We start from the raw sequence: 21,703 nt of genomic DNA on the forward strand, positions 1-21,703 counted from the left end.
TACAGCAGTAAATCCCAATTAGTAGTTTCTCATACCTACGATTAAACATACTAAGAATTATTGAAATCAACTTGTAGTATTTGAAACTATCATTTTTGGATGCATTAATTTATGTGTAGTTTTCAAGCTATGGTTATCTTAGAAACTAATTCATCCAGATTGTATGCAGTACTTTATTTGTAAGGCCAAAAACTGGGTGTGTGTCCACCAGTGCCAGGCACTGAATCGGGCTCTTAGAACGCAGAAATGAAGCAGTCTTTGTTTTAAAGGCTCTTGCGGTCTCATGACGAAGACGGGCCGGTGATCACAGTCTGGAGGTGAGATCTGATGCTTTTGGTGATGGCTGCAGCAGCCTCCTTCCCTTCCACAGAGTTGCCTAAACATCCTGCACTTGTGGGAAACCCTACTCTTTCCTCACCCAGCTAGGAAGGAGGCCTAAGGGTGCCCTGCAGCTTTACTACACCTGCTATGTTGTTGACTCACCAGCTGGCAGAAGACCTATGGCCACAACAAAGGGAGGTTGGAGAATGTCAAAACCTTGATTTTTATTTTGATATTCACTTAGAGTAGGAGGGGTGGGGGAGAGAAGAGAGAATAGGTTTTCAAGTACCTAAAGTACCATTTCACAAGTTCCAACAGAAAGATTCTGATGCACACTTATTTATCAATGCAGCTATTTCATTTTTCATTAAAGTGATGATGGTTCTTAAGGAGTCAGACACTGAGAGTAAGAAAGATGATTGGAATCAAAGGATCTAGAATGAGATCTAGAGCAGGTTGGTGGCTGGCCTGAGGTCAAACAGTTACCTGCAGCTCAAAATATTAATGAGCACAGTGACCTTTGCAGAGCTTTCTTTCCTCATAACAGTGTTCTTTTTATTCCTTTCTGGTACTGTTTTGCTAATTGCTTTATTAGAAGCAAGACTCAGAAAATGGAAACAATAAAAGTAGATCCGTTTGATGACTGGCTAACAGATCTGATAAAAGGTTTTATGAGATGGTTAAAATTACAATCAAATCTTTTAAATCAGAACCAATTTAAGGACAGCCCGTCTAAATTACTGAAAAATATAGAGAATATTTTTAAACAGTGTTTATTAATTTACCTTTCTAAGAAACTCAGGACAAGTGTGCTGAACAGGGTCTTAGAAATATTGGCTCTTTAGGTTTTTAAGAATTTTAGGAGATTTTTGTTTGTGTTTAAATGAGATTATTTGGATGCAGAGGAACTGGGTCAAACCGTCTTCCATAGGTCTTCACTGAGTTACACCTTAAGGAACTTTATTAATATGATTGCTGTAGAAAGAATCTGCTTAAATCTAATTTCTCTGTGTTTCATGAAATTGCCCTTGACGGTGGCATCAGCTTTATTGATCAATATTTCTTTTACTTCGCTCCTTAAATTTAGCACAAGAAAAACCTAGTCTCTTGTATGTGAACATTGCCTGCCGTCAGAAAATGTCATTGTCTAGTATCTTTTCCCCTTTGGAAAAAAAATTGTGAAAGGAATTCCATGCTCAGTATTTAGCTCATGTTGGTACCAATAGCAGCTACCTTATCTAGTCACCTCAGATTGCCTTCCCTCTTTTGTTTTGTTCTATCTCATTTTACATTATTAGTGGTGGTGATGGTGATGGTGGTAAACGTTTATTTGGGTAAACTATTTCAGATTACTAATTAAATAAGGTTATAAAAGAAATTGGAGTTCTTAGTCATTGTGTGTAAACAGGTGCTTTTAAATTACGAGAATGGGGACTTCCCTGGTGGCGCAGTGGTTAAGAATCCACCTGCCAATGCAGGGGACCTTGGTTCGAGCCCTGGTCGGGGAAGATCCCCCATGCCTCAGAGCAACTAAGCCCGTGAGCCACAACTACTGAGCTTGCGCTCTAGAGCCCGCGAGCCGCAACTACTGAGCCCGCACGCCTAGAGCCCGTGCACCGCAAGGAAGAGAAGCCACCGCGGTGAGAGGCCCACGCACCGCAACAAAGAGTAGCCCCCTCTCGTGGCAACTAGAGAAAGCCCGCGCACAGCAACGAAGACCCAACACAGCCAAACATAAATAAATTAATTAATTATAAAAAATTATGAGAATGGTTTGAATGCTGTTTTCTCTTCAGCAATTTGAGTTTTTCTCCTCATTTGGTTTTACACTGCTGCACTGGGATGAGATTTTTCTGAGTATCAGGAACCTTCAAATCTGCTTCTCCCCTGAACTAGCTACTATAAAATCTCAGTTACTAATTGACTTTTTCCAGTTCTTGGATTGTTTGGGGATTACATTTATATACTTTTCCTTTTTTTCATGACCGTTAAAAAAAATAGTCCTTAAGGCTTGGGTTGAGCAATTTTCAGTTTGTGCCCAGTTGGAGTAGTGAACAGTCTCCTGCACAGCCCTGTGGGGCTAAGCAGATGTTGACGGGGGCACGTGGCACACACCCCACCCACATGTTGCCTCCAGGAAAGGGGGGTTATCTTGAGCTACTCACATAACCACATGGGATCCAAGCTGAAAACCAGGCTCCCCAAAGTCTATTTTATAATCTAAAAATGGAGTCGAGCCTCAGCTGACATTCACTCATTCAGTGAGGGGAAGGAAGAGAGGGCAGATGGACGCTCTTCCCACCAGAAATTGGCTCTGACAGGCAGGCATTTCAAGGGAACCTAGCTGGTGTCTGATCCCAGTCTGTTAATAGTAGGAATTGCTGTAAGTAATGTCGAGAATCATCTGCTTGGGGGACTTTGGGATTTGCAGAGGGGAAGACAGAATTTAATTTTTTAAAAAGAACTATTTAATTTAAAGAACAAATTCTCCCGTGGACTAATTGACTCCCAGCTGGTCCTTTCTGGATCCAGGACTGTAGAGTGGGTACCAGCCAAATAATTAGTGTCTTGTAAGTAGTGTAAATTATTGTCACTTAAAAAAAAAAAATTCACAGTTTTTTTTCCCCTCCCTTGTATGCAAAGCGATGCAGGACATCAGTGACAAGATTTGCATGTTGTCTTGCAGCCTACTTGGAGGAGATCCAGTCGGTCCGTCGCCATACCAACAGCATGTTGGAAAGCACCAAGAACCAGCACCCCCCGATAGTGGTCCACTGCAGTGCTGGGGTGGGAAGGACCGGCGTGGTCATCCTTTCTGAGCTGATGATCTACTGCCTGGAGCATAATGAAGTAAGTCATTCTGGGCTTCTGAATCCTCCACCTTGGGGACCAATCTACACCATGGCCAAACCTTCACCTGTACCCTTCTATTTCCACTGTTTAATTTCCTCTCCTGATGAGAGTTTTCCAGACCCATGATTCCTAGTTGGACTCTGACATTTACAACCTTCCTGATCTTTTGCCTTTCACTGCTCTGTGTAGAGACCCCGATAATATAGAAAAAGAGTTGAAACTGTGAGAGAGGCAACGTTTAGAAAATCTGATCTTTGCTGGCATCAACTCCCAGAAGTCTGCAGTGTTTCATAGAAGGTCTGGTTTTATTGTGGGTAATTTTCCACAGTGGGTTATTGGGTCGCATATGGTATAGATGCGTCTTGCACTTCTGGGATGTGTTTTGGCTTAACTCCTGCGTGAAAATGTGTGTACTTTAAAAACGTTTTTCATTCTTTAGTGGGGAGTTTTTTGAGGGGGCTCTTTGCTCTTGTCTAGACTGGCAGTGGTGTGTAGCAGAGCCGGGTAGACAATCCGAGGGCACAGACGTGGCCTGCCTTTGCTGAGGCTGGAGGCCCAGCTTTTCTCCCATAGACACGGGCTGTGGCTGAATTTGTGCCCACACGGTGTGTGGCGTTCCCTTCTTGCTGTAGGTCAGGGAGTTACACCGAGGGGCTTTTGATTTTGTAGAGATGAGACAAATAGCAATCAAAGGCGAAAGAACAATTCTTCTGCCTTCTATTCTCACCGGGGGCTTTAGGGGTTTTAGATGGCTTTCACTTTTTTTTCCTTAGGTTCTTTAATCACCGCTAGCAGCACACGCCCCGTTCCTGTTTTACAGATAAGGATGCTGAGGTCCAGAAACAATCTAGTGGCTTGTCCAGTGCCAGGTGGCCCTTAAGCAGTGGTGCCAAGGTTTGAAGTGAGGTCTCTCACCTCCTGGCCCTGAGTTATTTCCTGTCTTCACTCTGCCTCCAAATGCCAGGTGTCATTTGATTCTTGTTCAATTCACAAATTGTACAGCTTGGAGAATCAAAGGAAACTTTTGAAGTGGTTTGATAGTTTTAAAATCAGGAGATGTTATAATGCATGTTCTGTGAAGGAATTTATATAACAATATATGTATTTACTCAATGGTTTGAAGATCAGATTAAATATTGCCCCATGGAGTTTGTTATATTCAAACTTCTCGGAAAACGATAAATGCCAAGTTTAAATATGTTCAAAGGATTTTTAAGTTCCCTGCCTATGAAAGGTTAATTTTGGAAACTTTCAGTCTGTACATATGAATGTTTGTGCTGCTAAAAAGTAGGAGAGGAGTTGTATCACATGTGGCCTGTTGTTCAAACAAACATTCTATTGGGGAACAAAATTCCCATCATGGAACCACTTGAGTCTACATAACAGAAATCTCGTCATCTTCTATGAGTCTTGATCGTTTTGTCTCACATGAGATTTCTTGATTGTCTGCTTCTCTGTCACTACTAGAAGTCTCTAGGAGTTTCTAGTAGAGTGAATAGCTCGCCACTGAGTCCCAGATCCGCTCACTGCTGGGAAGATAGACTCAGATGCAGTGGAATCTGGGTACGTGTGGCTCGAGCATATCCGAGCTCCACTGGCAGCACCAGTGGGTTCCTGGGGAGGAAGAAGGGCCGCATCCTCCCCTCCCCACTTAGAGATCTTTTCCTCATGTCACTTTCTTCGCCAAATTTCCCTTCTTTTCTGCATTCCCCATGTGCTCTTCCTCTGTTCCCCCTTCCTCCTTTTCAACTTGAGAAGCTGTTTTGTCAGTCTGGTCTGACGTGAAGGATCGCTGTGTTCTGAGAGCTCTTTGGAGACCCATCAAAGGCTGAGTCTCAGTAACACGATGACATGAAGGCTCGTCGATCACCAGATGTCACTGGCCCAGTGGAACATAACAGATGTCAGAGCCAGCGTGGTACAGAGTAAGGGGTTCAGCCACTGGGGCCTTGAGTGGACTTGGTGAGGGCTCGGGGTGATTAAATTCTCTATGGTGTATCCAGACACAGCAGATTTCCTCAATGCCCAGTTGCATGCCGGAACACTTACTGGAATGTGGTCAGTCCAAAAAGGACTTCTGTTCCCATTGATTTTCAAAGATAGCAAGATGACTCATAGTTTTCACTTCCCTTCCCCTAGCACATGTAGCCAGCGTTATCTGTCCCATTTCCCATCATTGCTATTGGTAGCCGGCTAGGGAGAAAAAAGGTCTCTACTTGTTCTGCTTCAGACCTGGCTAGTAAAATTCAAACCCTCATTTTAGAAGAGGAGTGCAACCACGTTTCTTTGTTTTTTAAACAAAAGATTTTGCTAAATCAATATAAAATGGGTTGTCCCATTTTTCTCCCGTCTAAACCTTCCCATCTTCTTTCCATGGCTTCTGGATTTAGGATACTTTATGTTTTAGTCTATAATCCATAGAGTTTTAATTTCATCAGTGAAATGCCTTTTCTTTTTCCCGGAGCAAAGATGCTTAACCGTGAAGTCGGGCAGCTGCGAGGGGATTCTCCTGGGCTGCCCTGGGAAGCTTCTTTGTGCCCTGTCGCTTTTGGTCACTGAATGTTAGCTATGACATTCTAATGCCCATGCATTTGTTTTCAGAACGCACCAGTTTCATGGTTTGTGATACTCTCTCTTGGCCACCTGTCCCAGATTAGCTAAATTACAAAAGGTCAGGTTCTCACTAGCCAAAGAGCAAGATGCCTTGATCTTTTCTGAATTGGTTATCCCTCCTTCGTAGAGTAGGGGGGTGGGGGGACGTCTTCTAAGCAAGATGGAGCAAGCATTAGCTGCCTCCGGCTTCCTTGGGTTAGGGGCGGTGGGCAGCAGAGCCTGTGGAAGTGCATCTTCAAGGCAAGCTGAAGGATTCTTTTCATTGAGGACCAGGGGGAACTTTGTCTTGTCTCCAAACTGCCCTATATCACCTAGTATACTGTCCTTGAGTCAGCCTGAGGGGCTGAGTCTTACAGGCTGTGGAGATGGTAATGACCATGAATGACAGTGGTGATGGCAGAGATGGAAGTGGAGGAGATGGTAGAGGTAAAGGAGATGGTGGTGGGGGAGGTGGTGGTGGTTGTGATGATGACGAGAATGAAAATGCTCTAATGACCACAGCTAACGTGTATGTAGTGTTTACCATGTGCCAACACTATTTCAAGAGCCTTACAGCTCGTAGCCTTCACAGTGACCCTACGAGAGAGGTTCTGTGAGCACCCTCATCTAACAAAGAGAAACTGAGGCACAGGGAGATGACCTCTTCGCTTCTGTGTGACCCTGCCTCTCTTGTCAAAGCCTTTGATGGGTATGAGGTAGGAGCAGCCTTATTCTATCCTTATATTCAGTGCCCAACACAGGGTAATTAATGCTTATCATGCATTATGTTAAGTTCATCATTAGGTGCTCTGTGTTGTGTATCACGATGTCAGTCACTCTGGAGTAGAGTTTAGGCACAGACCCACTAGTTACCATCAGAAGCTTATGGTCTAGGCTCTGTATTTTGACTAATAGTTTAAGGAGTCACATGCCTTTTTCTCTTTGCGTATTACCAGGGACTTGTTCCTTTTAAATCTGTGGTGTGCATTACTTAACTAGTTTTGGAGAAGCGCGACTAAACAGGATGGCGCGTATGGTACTGTAGCTACACAAAGTTTGGAAATAGCTGAAATGACTTGAAAGTAAAGTAAGAAAAGACATACAGCTGAGTTTTTATTATTTTATTTCTGATGCTTGCTCAGTCCTTGCTAAGTTCGTGGGTGTGGTCGTTTGCCTGGATTAAGGGCTCCCAGAGCAGGGGGAAGTACACCAAGGCCATGACGGCACATTGACTCCATGGTGCTTCCGCCTTGGCTGGTCCAGGAGGATGAAAGTGACACAAGTGAGGGGACACCATGGCACCAATGATCCGTTGTATTAATTCCTTTCCATTGGAGATCTTCAAAGAATTTACACATTGGCAATCTCATTTAATACTCAAGATATCGTTAGTTAAAGACTCTCACTCCGAACATGTGTGACTGGTGCCCAGAGATTGTGCTTTGATGTTTTAAAGGTTTACATGTAAATTATCTCACTTGGTTATGCCTGCGATCCTGTGGGGTAGCAGGATGGGCATGAGTGTTCTTATTTCATTAATATTAATGAGACAGTGAGTAGTCTTTACTAAGAGCCTACTATGTGCCAGACACTGTGTTAAATGCTTTACATGTATTTCTTCATCTGATCCTCTGAGGAGGGTACTGTTTATCACCCTGTGTTACTGCCGAGGAAATGTCACTAACTTGGCCAAGGCCACACTGCCATCGGAGGAAAGCATCATTATCCTTATTTTACAGATGAAGAAGCGAAGACCCAGAAAGGGCTTAAATCCTACCATTGGGTCATGGTAGGGTTAAGAGTACCAATCGGGTTTAACTCCAGCCTCTGTGTTTTCTCTAGTGGACTGGTCTGTAGTTAAAATATCACAACAGTGGTACATGACGACCAGCTACTCCAGTTACTGTTAGGGTCTTTGACTGGGATAACCTAGAGGGGGCTGTCTTTGGCTTTCTCCTGTACCTGCACAGGGGCAGCGAGTGAATGCTTCCTGGATGAGGGAATGAACCAAGGGAAGCCCCCCCCGCCCCACCACCATCTCAGGATCTTCTTCTCTTTTCTTGCAGAAGGTGGAAGTGCCCATGATGCTGAGGCTCCTCAGGGAGCAAAGGATGTTCATGATCCAGACCATCGCTCAGTACAAGTTTGTCTACCAGGTCCTCATCCAGTTCCTCCAAAACTCCAGACTCATTTAACCCCCTGCTTCAGCTCCTGGAAGAGGCAGCCAGCTCCATCTTACAGATGGGGAAGCACCTCCAGACAACATCTGCTCCCCCAGCAGGGCGCGGATGGCCGGAACAGGCAGGTCACGGGCTCCCTGAAGACAGGAGCGCCAAGATCATTCACAGACATCATGTATTATTTTATATGAGATAATTTATTTTTTCCCCCTTTGGAATAACTTTTGTGAATCATCGTAATGCAGTTTTCACAATAATATAGTACTTTTCATCTGAACCACATTTTGACTGATCTGCATTGTAATAGGTCAGTAGGGAGGGTTGCCTGGTGGATTATTTGGGGGACAGAGGCATAAGGGAACACATCTCTAGTGAAGTTGCAGCCAGATTTGTAACCAGCCCTGAAATTTGTCAGCCTAATTGCTCATGTCCAAATCAAAGATGGCAAGAAAATGAGTTCATCCTAAAATATAAAGGGCTAAGACCCTTTCCTGGAGGAGAACAACACTCTTTTCCTATATTTGGGGGCTCCTGCGGCTTGATGGGCAGTTCCTTCCCTTTCCCCTTTTTGCCCTCTCCCTCGATAGTCTCTTTTTTTCCTCCCAGACTTGAGTTAAAGACAGGACCAGCTAGAGGAAATGCTCCCTTTCCGATGCAGTGATTGCCATTGCCCGGGAAGAATGAGGACTCTGTGTTGTATCTTTCTCAACCACTCCTTTCTCTGGGCTCTGGAGCCTGTTCCCCTGCTGGAGACTGCACCCTTGATATTTGCTGCTTCTCCCTGTTGGCTCAGTGGACCCTAGTCTGGTGGCCTCCGAGGCCCTGGGCCAGGCCGTCTGTGCAGCTGGGCTTCTTGCCTGATTGAGAGAAGATAACAGACCAGTGTGGAAGAGAGAGGAGACATGCAGGCCCTTGATATTGTTTCTTATTTAAATATGAAGTGTGTGCTGACGGGGATCTGAAGGTCAAGGTGCTGGGTGCCATGGAAAGGTTATAAAGGAAGTGGTTGGGAAAGCTGATGTAGGGGGCTCTTTGGCACTCAGGTGGCAGGGGCCCTGCCAGGAGCCACCCCACAGTTATCCCCGCTGTGCTGCTAGCATCTCCAGCCTTTGGCCTGCAGGAGCAGAACTAAGCCCACCCAGGACCTTGCAGTCCAAAGCTTGGCCCACCTGCTGAAAGACGGTGAGATTTGTGCTGCTTTCCTTTTCTCCATACAGCCCACTCTGGTCAGTTGTGGTATTAACCCTGCCCTCAGTTTGAAGCTCAGTCCTTAGTTCGTCTCCTTCTGGGCCTTCATTGGTCACTGTCTTTCTGAATTTTGTAGGTTAGTCCATAATAAATCGTGTTCTGCACATTATCCCTCTTGCTGACTTCTGGGGAATTTTCCCCTCTACTGTCTAGTTTTTCTTGATGCAACTTTTAATTGTGGCTTTGTTCTTAAAATTGACTTTTGCGGGTGTTCCATGATGCCTTCTTCCACTGCTCCTTTTTTTTTTTTTTTTTTCCTCCTCCTGAGGTGCAAATATAAAGAAAGAATGGCATCCAGTCGACCAGAAAGAGTGTGCCTTTGTGGCTTCTGGTCACCACAACAGGCGGCTGCGGAAGCAGATTCCTGATGAACTACTTTGGAGTACGAATCAACTTGGTTTCACATCTGGCCAGGTGTTAGAGTGGTGGTTCTCTGTATTTGGACTCAGTATCTGGCGATGGAGGGCCTCCTACCTTCTCTTCCAAGGTCTAAAGAATCAGTCAAGGAGTAGAACTTCAGCTGAGCGCCATAGATTCTGGAATTTTGCTGTGTGATCTGAAAAAGAAAACCACTAGTATGACGTGTATTTTCAGTGGATCACAGCTCGTAACCCTCACTAGGAGACGCTCAGAAATTGGATCATCGGCAAGCAAAGAGGTATTGTTTCCTTTTCCTTAGGGACTTTCCGTCCTTGGGATATTCTGCTGTTAGGGATGTTTTAACAGTTGGGCTGCCGTTACTGGTTTATTGTCTGAGGAACCACATCGGTATTTCTCTTTGTCTCTCAGGCCCCCGTGTGGGGTGTTAAAATGTCTCATGTGGGCAGCGTGCAGATCTGCTGTCTCTGAGCTCATCACTCACGGCCCCTCCTTTCAACTCATCCACTGTTGCCACTTGGTGCTCCGGGAATATTCATGAACGCACAAAATGCAAAGAAGTAGGTTCAGTATCCAATTTCCTGGCCAAAGGTTGTATTGAAACGCGAAGGAAAACATTTAAAAGTGATTCCCCATATTTTGTTTTTAAAAACAAATGCTTTTTGCCCTTGAGCCCATTTTGCCTTCCTTTTCACGTCTCCAGTAAATGCCAACCTATCTCCTGTTAAATGAGCAGCAGCCATTTGAAGTCCTTTCAGTGACACCTGCATAATAATTGCCCAGAGATGCTTTATATCTGGGAAGCAAGCCAGAGAATAAACCTTGAAGCAAAGTGTATTAAATTAGTTACCTAGTTAGAGCTTTTGGAGTGAGTTCCTGACGACGTATCAAGTCTGAAGCTGGAGCTGTCGGGGTCTGCTGCTGCAGTTTCGACTTGAAGGGAGAAAATTTAAGATGGAGGGGAAAAAAAAAAAAGATGCCGTCTTACAACAAAGCCATCCAACACTTTCAGGCCTCTGGTTTTGAAGTTTTTCCAGTTGAAATGTTTTGTTTCTTTCATGCACTCCCATTTGGATATATTGACGCAGTGTTCATCCTTGTTTACCGTGGTCCCTGAACCAGTGGGGCTGAGTTTGACGTCTTCATCCTTGAGCTGAGCTAAGCCTGTTTGAAAAGCCGAACCGTATCCTGTTGCACTTTACTGGGTTCCTTGGGCTTTAAGCGGACACCACCTTGGTCTCATTTACATTTACACACCACTTTCCCTGGATAGGAAGTAAAGGAGGATTTGGCGGCTTTAGGCAGGGATGTCAAACGTGGAATATTCTGAGTAATACACTTCCGAGAACCCTAAATAGAGAGAATTTTACTTCTACAACTTTTGTGCTCCTAGATTGAGAAGAGGAACTATTTTTGGACTGTAATTAGTCAGTTATTGTTTGCCTCCGAGTTCCGTGGCCATCTCTGGCCCCTTCCCCCCATCGGCCTGGAGAGAGGGTCTTGGTGGGCTCCGCTGGGTGACATCCTGTGGGACTTGCCCACTGGCTTGCCCAGGACTCACTTAACCTTTATCCTGCCTACACTCAGCTTTTGTGGTTCTGTTATAAACACCAGTGGGTACCGTAAGTCAGCACTTTTATCCAACTGCCTACCTTTCTTATCTTTTCCAGCTTAATATAGGTTGACTCATAAGAAATTTTCAATATTTGGACCATGTTTTACTTACAATAACAGAAAATTCACATGGGTCAACCTAACACTTACAGTTTGTTTCTCCTCCCCGATTAGTATGGATCCCAGCGCACCATATGTCATTTCTCAAGTGCTAATGAACACGAAAACATGTACAGTGGGCGGCTTGGTTCTTTTTGTGAACTCATTGCCTTGCTACGGCAACCCTTGCCTCACTTGAGTGGGCCATCTCCTAGGGCTTGGAGTCACTCTTTGCAGAGAGCACTTTGGATTCTCATAGGCAGGGTTGGCCATCACGCACGTGACTATGGGGTTTTCAGCTGCCATCCTTTCTTGATACACAGTCTGTATTAGCTGACCTCAGCCCAGTGGTTATGGAACACAATATGTGGGCCCGAGGTGTCCAGAGTCAGAAAGCAGAATGTGCTTTTGAATCTCTCTTCCCCACTTCCAGTGGTGCGTGGGATGGAGAAAGTGGGTATGGTTATTGATTTTCTTTGGGGGGGTAGATCTGTCAATCGCTTGAGGTCAGGGGGTGGGCAAATGCAGGGACCTTCTAAGATGTGTGCCAGGGAGCTTAGACTCAAGGGTTGGGGACTGAGTCTGAGCCATATCAGTGTTAATCTACCCTTCATTCCTCCTTCGTGTCGGGAGTAACTGTCAGGATCCCAGAGTAAGAAATTTCCAGAAGCACCAAGTAATTACTGTTGGGCTCTTAGGGTGGCTCTTTGTGGGAATACAGTTTCCTCTTGTTTTACCAAAGATACTTCTGCAACTGTGTTTTATTTTATGGCCTATGGATTTTATCAGACACTCATCATGCTCTTACTTAGTGATTTCTTTTCGTGAGCAAAGTAACAACTCATCTAGCACTGATTCCAAATGGAGAAATTTGGGGTTTTCACGGAGACTGCAAAAATTTTCCATTGGTCTAGAGCTTTACGGGTGACAGATTAGTTGGCCCTACAGGGTTGAAATAATCCTACTCGGCCCTATAGGGTGGACATCTCTAGGATATTAAATTATGTTGGACACTTCCCGTGAACTCTGAGCAAGCAGGCACAATGGTTCTTGTCTTTGCCTCAGCTTCTAAGACATTTGGGGCAAAAGACCTTACTGGTGCATCTATTGAAAGTAACAGCAACATGCCTGGGAGAAATGGGCAGGTATATCCAAATTCTGCCAACTCATATGTGTTGCCCCGAAAATTGCTGTTCTTCATGGGGTCCTGAGGAACTCGATGGCCTGCTTGCCTGACACTCAACCTTTATCCTGCCTGCTCAGCTTTTGCATTTGTTAGAAACTCAGATGCGTGTTTGTATCCAGCTTACTACCTTACTTATTTTTTTCCAGCTTAAAACAGCTGTGTCTTCTTCCTCAAGGCCAAACTAAAAGGTTCTCTATTAAAATGTCCATGAGCCTGGCATTGAATATCTGGCATCAGTCGGTTTCACAGGACTGCATAATTTATTGTTGCTCGGTGCAGTGAAAAGGAGGATGTGCATCAGTTCCTACTGCTTGGAGCTTTGATCAGCCCTCTCATTTAAAAAATAAATTCAAGGAACTTCTCGTTTTAAGACACGAGGGCAAAAGCTGATGGGCAGCCTTGAACATGAGAACGCATCTACCTAGAAAGTCACTGTTCCTTCTGCCACGCTTTGGGCCATCAAGATCATTCTTTCCAAAAAATGCCATAAGCTTGCCCAGAGAAGAGCTATAAATGGGAAGAGAAAGAGGAAGGCTTGGAGTTTCTATCAAAGAGTTCCTGATTCACAAACAATTTTCTGAACTCGGTGATGTCTCTCCTACTCCCTCCCTTTCTATAAGGCCAGAGGGATGGAGATGAGGTGGTGATCCTGGGAAAGACCGCGCTGTAGTGGGGAGATCTGTTTCACCCTCACACAGTTTTTGGTTTTTTTTTAAATTGTTTTATCTTTGGCTGCGTTGGGTCTTCATTGCTGCGTGCGGGCTTTCTCTAGTCGCGGCGAGCTGGGGCTACTGTTCGTTGCGCGCACAGGTTTCTCATCGTGGTGGCTTCTCTTGCTGCAGAGCACGGGCTCTAGGCGCACGGGCTTCAGTAGTTGTGGCTTGTGGGCTCTAGAGCGCAGGCTCAGTAGTTGTGGTGCACGGGCTTAGTTGCTCCACGACATGTGGGATCTTCCCGGACCAGGGCTCGAACCTGTGTCCCCTGCACTGGCAGGTGGATTTTCACCACGGCACCACCAGGGAAGTCCGTACCCTCACTCGTAGTTTTAAATCGTGTCCTCACTGTTGCAGTGGAGCTTGACGAATGTTCTCGATTCTGATGCCTGCCTAGGTTTGCTGCTCAGAAAGACCACCTCCCCTCGCTTGCTGGTGGCCCTCCCTTTCCTTGCAACCTTATTAGCAGAAGATTTGCTCAACCACATGGCTCTGGAGTTAGCTATCACAGCTCCTGTGTTTTTTTTTTTTTTTTTTTTTTTGCGGTACGCGGGCCTCTCACTGTTGTGGCCTCTCCTGTTGCGGAGCACAGCTCTGGACACGCAGGCTCAGCGGCCATGGCTCACGGGCCCAGCTGCTCCGCGGCATGTGGGATCTTCCCGGACCGGAGCACGAACCTGCGTCCCCTGCATCGGCAGGCGGACTCTCAACCACTGCGCCACCAGGGTAGCCCCTCCTGTGCATCTTGATTGTGCCTCTCCTCCGGCCCGGTGGGGCTGCAGAGCGGAGTCCCCTTCCCAGCACATCGTGTTTCTAATCACGGCATAAAAAGCAGGTAAGACGTCAATATATCAGTAGTAATGGCAGTTCGTTGTCTCACTTGAGGGCACAGGTGGGACTACTTTGTGATGTCACCCTCTTCCAAGAGCACCCCATTCACTTAGGGCTACGCCGGCCTTGTTTTTCATTTGCTTTATGGATCAGCTCTCGACAGCACACCTTTTCTTTCCTTTCCCTACCCTTTTAGCAACTCCTACAAAGCAGCTGAATCTAGTCATAGGTAATCACTCTGTTCAATCCCTCCAAATTATGTAATTCGGAAATCTAATTTTAATCCTGAAAAGCCTATATAGTTTCAAAAAGTAAAATTTGGCATTTATGTAGTTTCAAGGAATGAAATCTGGCAAAGGGAAATAACCATAATGAAAATAGCTAGGTGCTGTCGGCAACCAGGAAGCTGTCTTTACCCCCTTTCTCCCCTTGGCGACGGGCACTGTCCAGTACTAGAAGGAGTGGAAGATAAGCTGGATCGATGGTCAGTCCTGTTTAGGACAAAGGTTGCACCACTCCCTCAGGCTTCTTTTGAGGCGAGCTGACGTGGAGCCACAGCGGCTGCATTTGGCATCGTGACACGTGTAGTCGGATTAATTTGTTTCTAGCCTTCTCCTGCTGGCTCTGTTCCCTTCACCGTCACCTCTACGCAGCCTGGCCAATCTGGTGAAATGGGTGAAGCTCTGGGCTCCGCAGGGACATTTATACGTTGCCTTGTGATCCGTTCTCCACTGTCTAGGGAGGGGCAGGACACACTCACTATTCAATCCAGTCTGCATTGTGTCCTATTTTTTTCTTCCTCACCTCCACCTCCTCCTTCAGGGAAACACAGAGGCTGCCTCACCTGACAGAGGTTTTGGGAAAAAGCTAAAAACATTAGATTGGGGTCTTTTTGTGCCTTAGGGTGGAACTAGTTTGCTAACATCTCGGGAACCCTGCTCTGCATTGAGCTCAGCTGGCTCTCAGAGCAGAGGTGCCTGGCGTTCTCAGCATTTCTCAGGGGCCTCCCACCTCCCTGAACTGTATGTAGTGTTAGCTAATAAACACCTTCAGCTTAGAACTGAGAGCTGTCATTCAGAGCCATTTTTCCCAACTTGGAATACCGTAAAATGTTATTGCAACTTCCTTTGACTGAACTTTCTTGCCAGTTTGAAATCTTAAAAATCTATTACCCTTATCCTTTCAAAAGTAAGGTTACTCTTCATCAGAGATGCTTTCCTGTGTATGTCCTTTGTTCCTTCAATAGTCAGCTAACTTGCTTGAGGACGTGTAATTGGGGAAAAAAAGGTTTACATATGCAGATGACTATTAGATAACCTGAAGTAATTTGTGTTACATCAAGTAACATGCTGATCTATTTTGTTTCACTGGACTATTGTTGTGAGACTTAATTCAGTATTTTGATGCTTTCCTTGGTCTGTGTTTTATAAAATGTTGTGAATTGTTTTATCATTCAAACCAATTGACATTTAATAGGTCTCATTTCGAACCTACAAAGTCCCTAATGTAGAAACCAGTTTGTTCTTAAGGGTTTTAGGTCAGCCCATGGAAGCCTTCTGATGTCCAACACGGCTGAATAGCAGGGTGGTGTCAGCCAGATCTGGCTGGCATGGGCTGACCTGGACATTTAACCACCTATCGTATTATTGCTGTGAGAAATGCATTCCAGATAGGGGCTTGGGATCCTGATAACACATTCTTCTCCCCGTGGTGGGCATTTGCTACCTTGCAAGATGGAGGTCCAGTCTCTTCACTGCAAACTAATTGTAAGGGGAGAGAGGGAGTGAGACATTTATAGGACGTTCCCTAAGTTGGGGAGTGATTAATATTCACATGTCAACTTTACTTTGGTATAGACTCCCTCTCAATTTAATAATATTAAAAGCCTTAAATAAAATTATGCATGCTATTCTATGTGCTTTTTTGTATCAGTAAATAAGCTTATGCTTGCCAGTTTTATACACAATTAAGAGGTGTGTGAAACTGACTTTTGACAGTATTTTTGCACTGTTTCCTATCTGTTTTTATAAAGTATTTAGCTATTGGTCCTAGTTGTGTATTGTTTATGTTCTCACTGCCCTTGTTATTAAAATGTTTCATATGTGCCTTTACAAATGTGAGATCTTTATTCTAACCTTTTTTTGTAAAAGATATCTATTGACTTCCAAATGCAATAAACTTTTTTTTTTTCCAGAGAAAACAGCTGAATCTTTTCTGTCCTATGTATGTTTGCATTAATTGAAAGCATCTTCTCTCTCAGGATTATTTTCATAGGCAAACGTATCTGGGAAAACCTGCCTTTTCACTTCTTTAAAGCCCATTTATTTCTACCCACTTTTCATTCCTGTATAATTGGATCACACTGAAGAATCAGTTTGAAATTTCCAAAAGTCATCATTGTTAGGAAAAAGCTGAAAGGGGTGATTGTTTGTTAGGTAAATGGAGCGAAGAACCTAGAATTGGAGCTTACTCACAGCTGCAGTGACAACCCGTATTAAATGCCAAGTCCCCCCACAGCTGTCATTTATTCAGAGCCCAAACTGCTGGCCCAGAAAAGCCAAGCAGCAGGCTGCTATAGAAGACCCAAATCGTTGCTTCTGTCTTTCAACTTTATCAACAGCACAACTCATCTCTAGGTTAAAGGTGGCTGCCCTGCCCCATATTTTCAGCCACTCAACTGCCACAGACACACATGGTGAACCCCGGGTGATGAGGGTGGATACTTTATGTCCCTTTGATGAGTAGCAAGGCACTATGACCACTTCATTGAGGAGCCCACTTTCAGTCCTATCACTGTACAAGGAGTCATTCACCTACAGAGGTCCTGGCTTGTTTCACATCATGAAAATCAGGATACTGTAAACCACACTGGGGTGAAAGGAGATGGCAAGCAAATTTCACTAAACACATAGATTGTGCTGTACGTAAGTTGACTGTGGCAATGAAACAATGATAGTTTTTAAAAGAAAAACTACATCAAGTTTGGAAAAAAAAAAAAAGATGATATAGGAGAGCCCAGCAAGATGGCGGAGTCGAAAGACTCTGAGCTTACCTCCTCTCACAAGCACACCAAAATCACACGTATCGGCAGAACAACCCTGATGAACAAGATCAGAACACACCAGAAAAGATCTTCTACAACTAAATAAGGAAGCACAACGTGAAGGGTAGGAGGGGCAGACTCGCGATATCATCGAGTCCGATACGTGCCCCGGGTGGGGTGACCCACAAATTGGAGAATAATTATACTGCAGAGGTTCTCCCACAGGAGTGAGGGGTCTGAGCCCCACATCAGGCTCCCCAGCCCAGGGGTCCTGCATTGGGAAGATGAGTCCCCAGAGCATTTGGCTTTGAAGGCCAGTGGGGCTTAATTTCTGGAGGCCCACAGGACTGGGGGAAATAGTGACTTCACTTTTAAAGGGCACACACAAAATCTCTCGCACATTGGGACCCAGGGCAAAAGCAGTAATTTGATAGGAGCCTGGGTCAAACCTACCTGCTGGTCTTGGAGAGTCTCCTGGAGAGGCAGGGGTGGCTGTGGCTCACCCTTGGGACAGAGACACTGGTGGCAGCCATAGCGAGGTGTATTCTACTGTGTGGACACTGGGACTCGTACCATCATGGTATCCTACATCTAGCTCTTTAGTGCGAAAACCTGGCCCCAGCCAACAGCCTGTAGGTGCCAGTGCTGGGATGCTTCAGGCCAAACAACTAACTGGGCAGGGACACAGCCCTATCCATCAGTAGAGAGGCTGCCTAAAAGCTTCCTGAGGCCACAGCTACCTCTAGACATGCCTTTAGATAGGGCCCTGCCCACCAGAGGGGAAGGACCCAGCTCCACCCACCAGTGGACAGGCACCAGCCCTGCCTAGCCTGTAGACCAGCCATGCGCTAACCTCTAAGCCAGCCTTACCCACCAGAGGGCAGACACCAGACATAAGAAAACCACAATCCTGCAGCCTGCAGACCAAGCCTGCCCAAAAGAGACCAGACCCTACCCTGGGACCAGCTGGGCCCTGGCACTACCCACTGGCAGGGCAACACAAGCTTTGGGACACCCCAGACCCCATACCTAACTGTGTCAGTAACTGGTCTCCACCTCTGCCCCACCCACCCCAAACAGCATGCTGACACCAGCTCTAGGATCCCTGGGCCCTGCAGCCGAACTCCAGGACCCAGCCCTGCCTGCCAGTAGTCCAGCACTAAATCCAGGACATGGCTTCACCCACCAGTGGGCAGGCAACAGCCCTGGAGTCCTCTGGATCCTGACTCCGCCCACCAGTGTACCAGCACTAGCCTGGGCTGCCTAAGGTTCTGCAGCCAGCTGCCTCGCAAGCAAGCCCCGCTAACCAGCAGCCAGCAGCATCCACACAAGGCGGGGCTTGGCAACCAACCGGGCTAGGGACCAACCAAGCCTACCGGACCATCCACATAGCCAGCCCGCCCCAACAGAAGGACCCACACAGCCCTCTTAGGGGGAACCCCTAGAGTATATAGCTTGGGTGACGAGAGGGGAGCGTGCTGCTGGGACACATAGGACATCTGCTACAGAGGGCCACTTCTCCAAGGTCAAGAAACATCACTAATCTACCACATACGTAAAAATAACACACAGCAGCTTAGACAAAATGTGTTGGGAGAGGAACATGTTCTAGACAAAAGAACCAGATAAAAACGCCGGAAGAAGAACTAAGTGAAATGGAGATAGGCAATCTACCAGAGAAAGAGGTCAGGGTAATGGTCATAAAGATGGTCAAAGAACTCAGGAGAAGAATGGATGCACAGACCAAGCAGTTCCAAGTTTTTAACGAAGAATTAGAAAATATGAAGAATAACCAGAGATGAAGAATACAATAAATGAAAAACACACTAGAAGAAATCAATAGTAGACTACACGATACAGAGGAACGAATCAGTGAGTTGGAAGACAGAGTAGTGGACATCATTGCCACTGAACAGAAAAAAAAATAATGAAGAGAAATGACATTTTAAGAGACCTCTGGGACAACATCAAGCACTAATGTTCACATTATAGGGGAATGTCCCAGAAGAAGAGAGAAAGGGCCCAAGAAGATATTTGAAGAGATAACAGCTGGTAACTTCCCTAACCTGGTAAAGGAAACGGTCACCCAAGTCCAGGAAGTGCAGCGAGTCCCATACAGGATTAACCCAAAGAGGAACACACACACCAAGACACACTATAATCAAAATGACAAAAATTAAAGATGAAGACAGAATATTAAAAGCAGCAAGGGAAATAACAAATAACACAGAAGGGAATCTCCATAAGGCTATCAGCTGATTTTTCAGCAGAAACTCTGCAGGCCAGGAGGGAGTGGCACACGGTATTTTAAATGATGAAAGGGAAAAACCTTCAACCAAGAATACGCAGCCAGGCTCTCCTTCAGATCTGACGGAGAGATCAAAAGCTTTATAGACAAGAAAAAGCTAAGAGAGTTCAGCACCACCAAATCACTTTTACAACAAATGTTAAAGGAACTTCTCTAGGTTAAAAAGGAAAGGCCACAACTAGAAACAAGAAAATTGCTAAATGAAAAAGCTCACCGGTAAAGGCAAACATACAGTGAAAGTAGGAAATCACCCACACAGAAAGCTAGTAGGGAAGTTAAAAGACAAAAGTTGTAAAATCACCTAGATCCACAATAAGCAGTTAAGGGATACACAAACAATTAGATAAAAAATATGATATCAAAAACAGTAATTGTGAGGGGAGGAGAGTATATATATATATATATATATATATATATATATATATATATATATATATATATATACTGCTAGATAAAAACCTCATTGTAACCACAAACTGAAATTCTACAATAGATACACACAAAAATGAACACAAACGTAACACTAAAGACAGTCATCAAATCACGAGAACAAGAGAGGAAAAAAAAAGACCTGCAAAAACAAATTCAAAACAATTAACAAAATGGCCAATAAGAACATACATATTGATAATTACCTTAAATGTAAACAGACTAAATGCTCCAACCAAAAGACACAGAGTGGCTGAATGGATACAAAAACGAGATCCATATATTAGCATATGCTGCCTACAAGAGACTCACTTCAAATCTAGAGACACACACAGACTAAAAGTGAGGGGATAGAAAAAGGTATTCCATGCAAAAGAAATCAAAAGAGATCTGGAGTAGCAAACTTATTATCAGACACAATAGACTTTAAAATAAAGACTGTTAAAAGAGACAAAGAACGACACTACATAATGATCAAAGGATCGATCCAAGAAGTAGATATAACAATTGTAAATATATTGGGTTGGCCAAAATGTTCCACTGGCTTTTTTCTGTAACATCTTACAGAAAAACCCAAATGAACATTTTGGCCAACCCAATACATGCATGCAACACAGGAGCACCTAAAATATAGAAGGCAAATATGAATGGACATAAAACGAGAAATCAACAGTAACACAATAATAGTAAGGGATTTTTAACACCCCACTTATATCAATGGACAGATCATCCAGACAGAAAATCAACAAGGAAACACAGACCTTAAGTAACACATCAGGGCTTCCCTGGTGGTGCAGTGGTTGAGAGTCCACCTGCCGACGCAGGGGACACGGGTTTGTGCCCCGGTCCGGGAAGATCCCACATGCTGTGGAGCGGCTGAGCCTGTGAGCCGTGGCCACTGAGCCTGCGTGTCTGGAGCCTGTGCTCTGCAACGGGAGAGGCCACAACAGTGAGAGGCCCACATACCGCAAAAAAAAATAAATAAATAAAAATAACACATTAGACCAAATGGATTAACTGGTATGTATAGAGCACTCCATTCAAAAGCAGTAGAATACACATTCTTTTCAAGTGCACATGGAACATTCCCCAGGACATATCACATGCTAGGCCACAAAACAAGCCTCAGTATATTTAAGAAAACTGAAATCGTATCAAGCTTCTTTTCTGACCCCAATGCTATGAGACTAGAAATCAACTACAAGAAAAAAATTGAAAAAACACAAACACATGGAGGCTGAACAATATTCTACTTAAGAACTATTGGATCACTGAAGAAATAAAAAAGGGTAACAAAAAGTACCTAGAGACAAATGAAAATGAAAACACGACGATCCAAAATCTGTGGGACACAGCAAAAGCAAAAGGGAAGTTTATAGTGATACAAGTTTACCTCAGGAAACAAGAAAAATCTCAAACAACCTAACTTGATGCCTAAGCAACTAGAGATAGAAGAACAAACAAAACCCAAAATTAATAAAAGAAAAAAAATCATAAAGATCAAAGCAGAAATAAATTAAATACAGATGTAAAAATTAGGAAAAAATCAATGAAACAAAAAGCTCGTTCTTTGAAAAGATAAATGAAAGTGATAAACCTTTAGCCAGACTCATCAAGAGCAGAAGGCCCAAATCAATGAAATCAGAAATGAAAACGGAGAAGTTATAATCAACACCACAGAAATACAAAGGATCATAAGAGCCTACTATGAGCAACTACATGGCGATAAGATGGACAACCTAGAAGAAATGGACAAATTCTTAGACTGGTACACCACCACAAGACTGAACTAGGAAGAAATAGAAAATATGAACAGACCAATTACCAGTAATGAGATTGAATCAGTAGTTTTAAAACTCCCAACAAACAGAAGTCCAGGACCAGATGGCTTCACAGGTGAATTATACC

General features: G+C 44.5%; 1 protein-coding gene across 1 annotated transcript in view; it reads left to right on the forward strand.

The window, feature by feature from the left end:
* The window catches only part of PTPN14 (protein tyrosine phosphatase non-receptor type 14), a 100,573-nt gene extending 92,347 nt beyond the window's left edge, over positions 1-8,226 (forward strand). The window contains exons 17-18 of the mRNA XM_065881421.1: positions 3,008-3,171; positions 7,833-8,226. Coding sequence (XP_065737493.1) covers positions 3,008-3,171; positions 7,833-7,961 — 293 coding nt within the window. The 3' untranslated portion in view covers positions 7,962-8,226. The remainder of the gene's footprint in view (positions 1-3,007; positions 3,172-7,832) is intronic.
* Positions 8,227-21,703: the final 13,477 nt, after the last annotated feature.

This window comes from Phocoena phocoena, chromosome 1 (genome assembly GCF_963924675.1).
Source record: "Phocoena phocoena chromosome 1, mPhoPho1.1, whole genome shotgun sequence".
In the NCBI taxonomy this organism is placed as follows: Eukaryota; Metazoa; Chordata; class Mammalia; order Artiodactyla; family Phocoenidae; genus Phocoena; species Phocoena phocoena.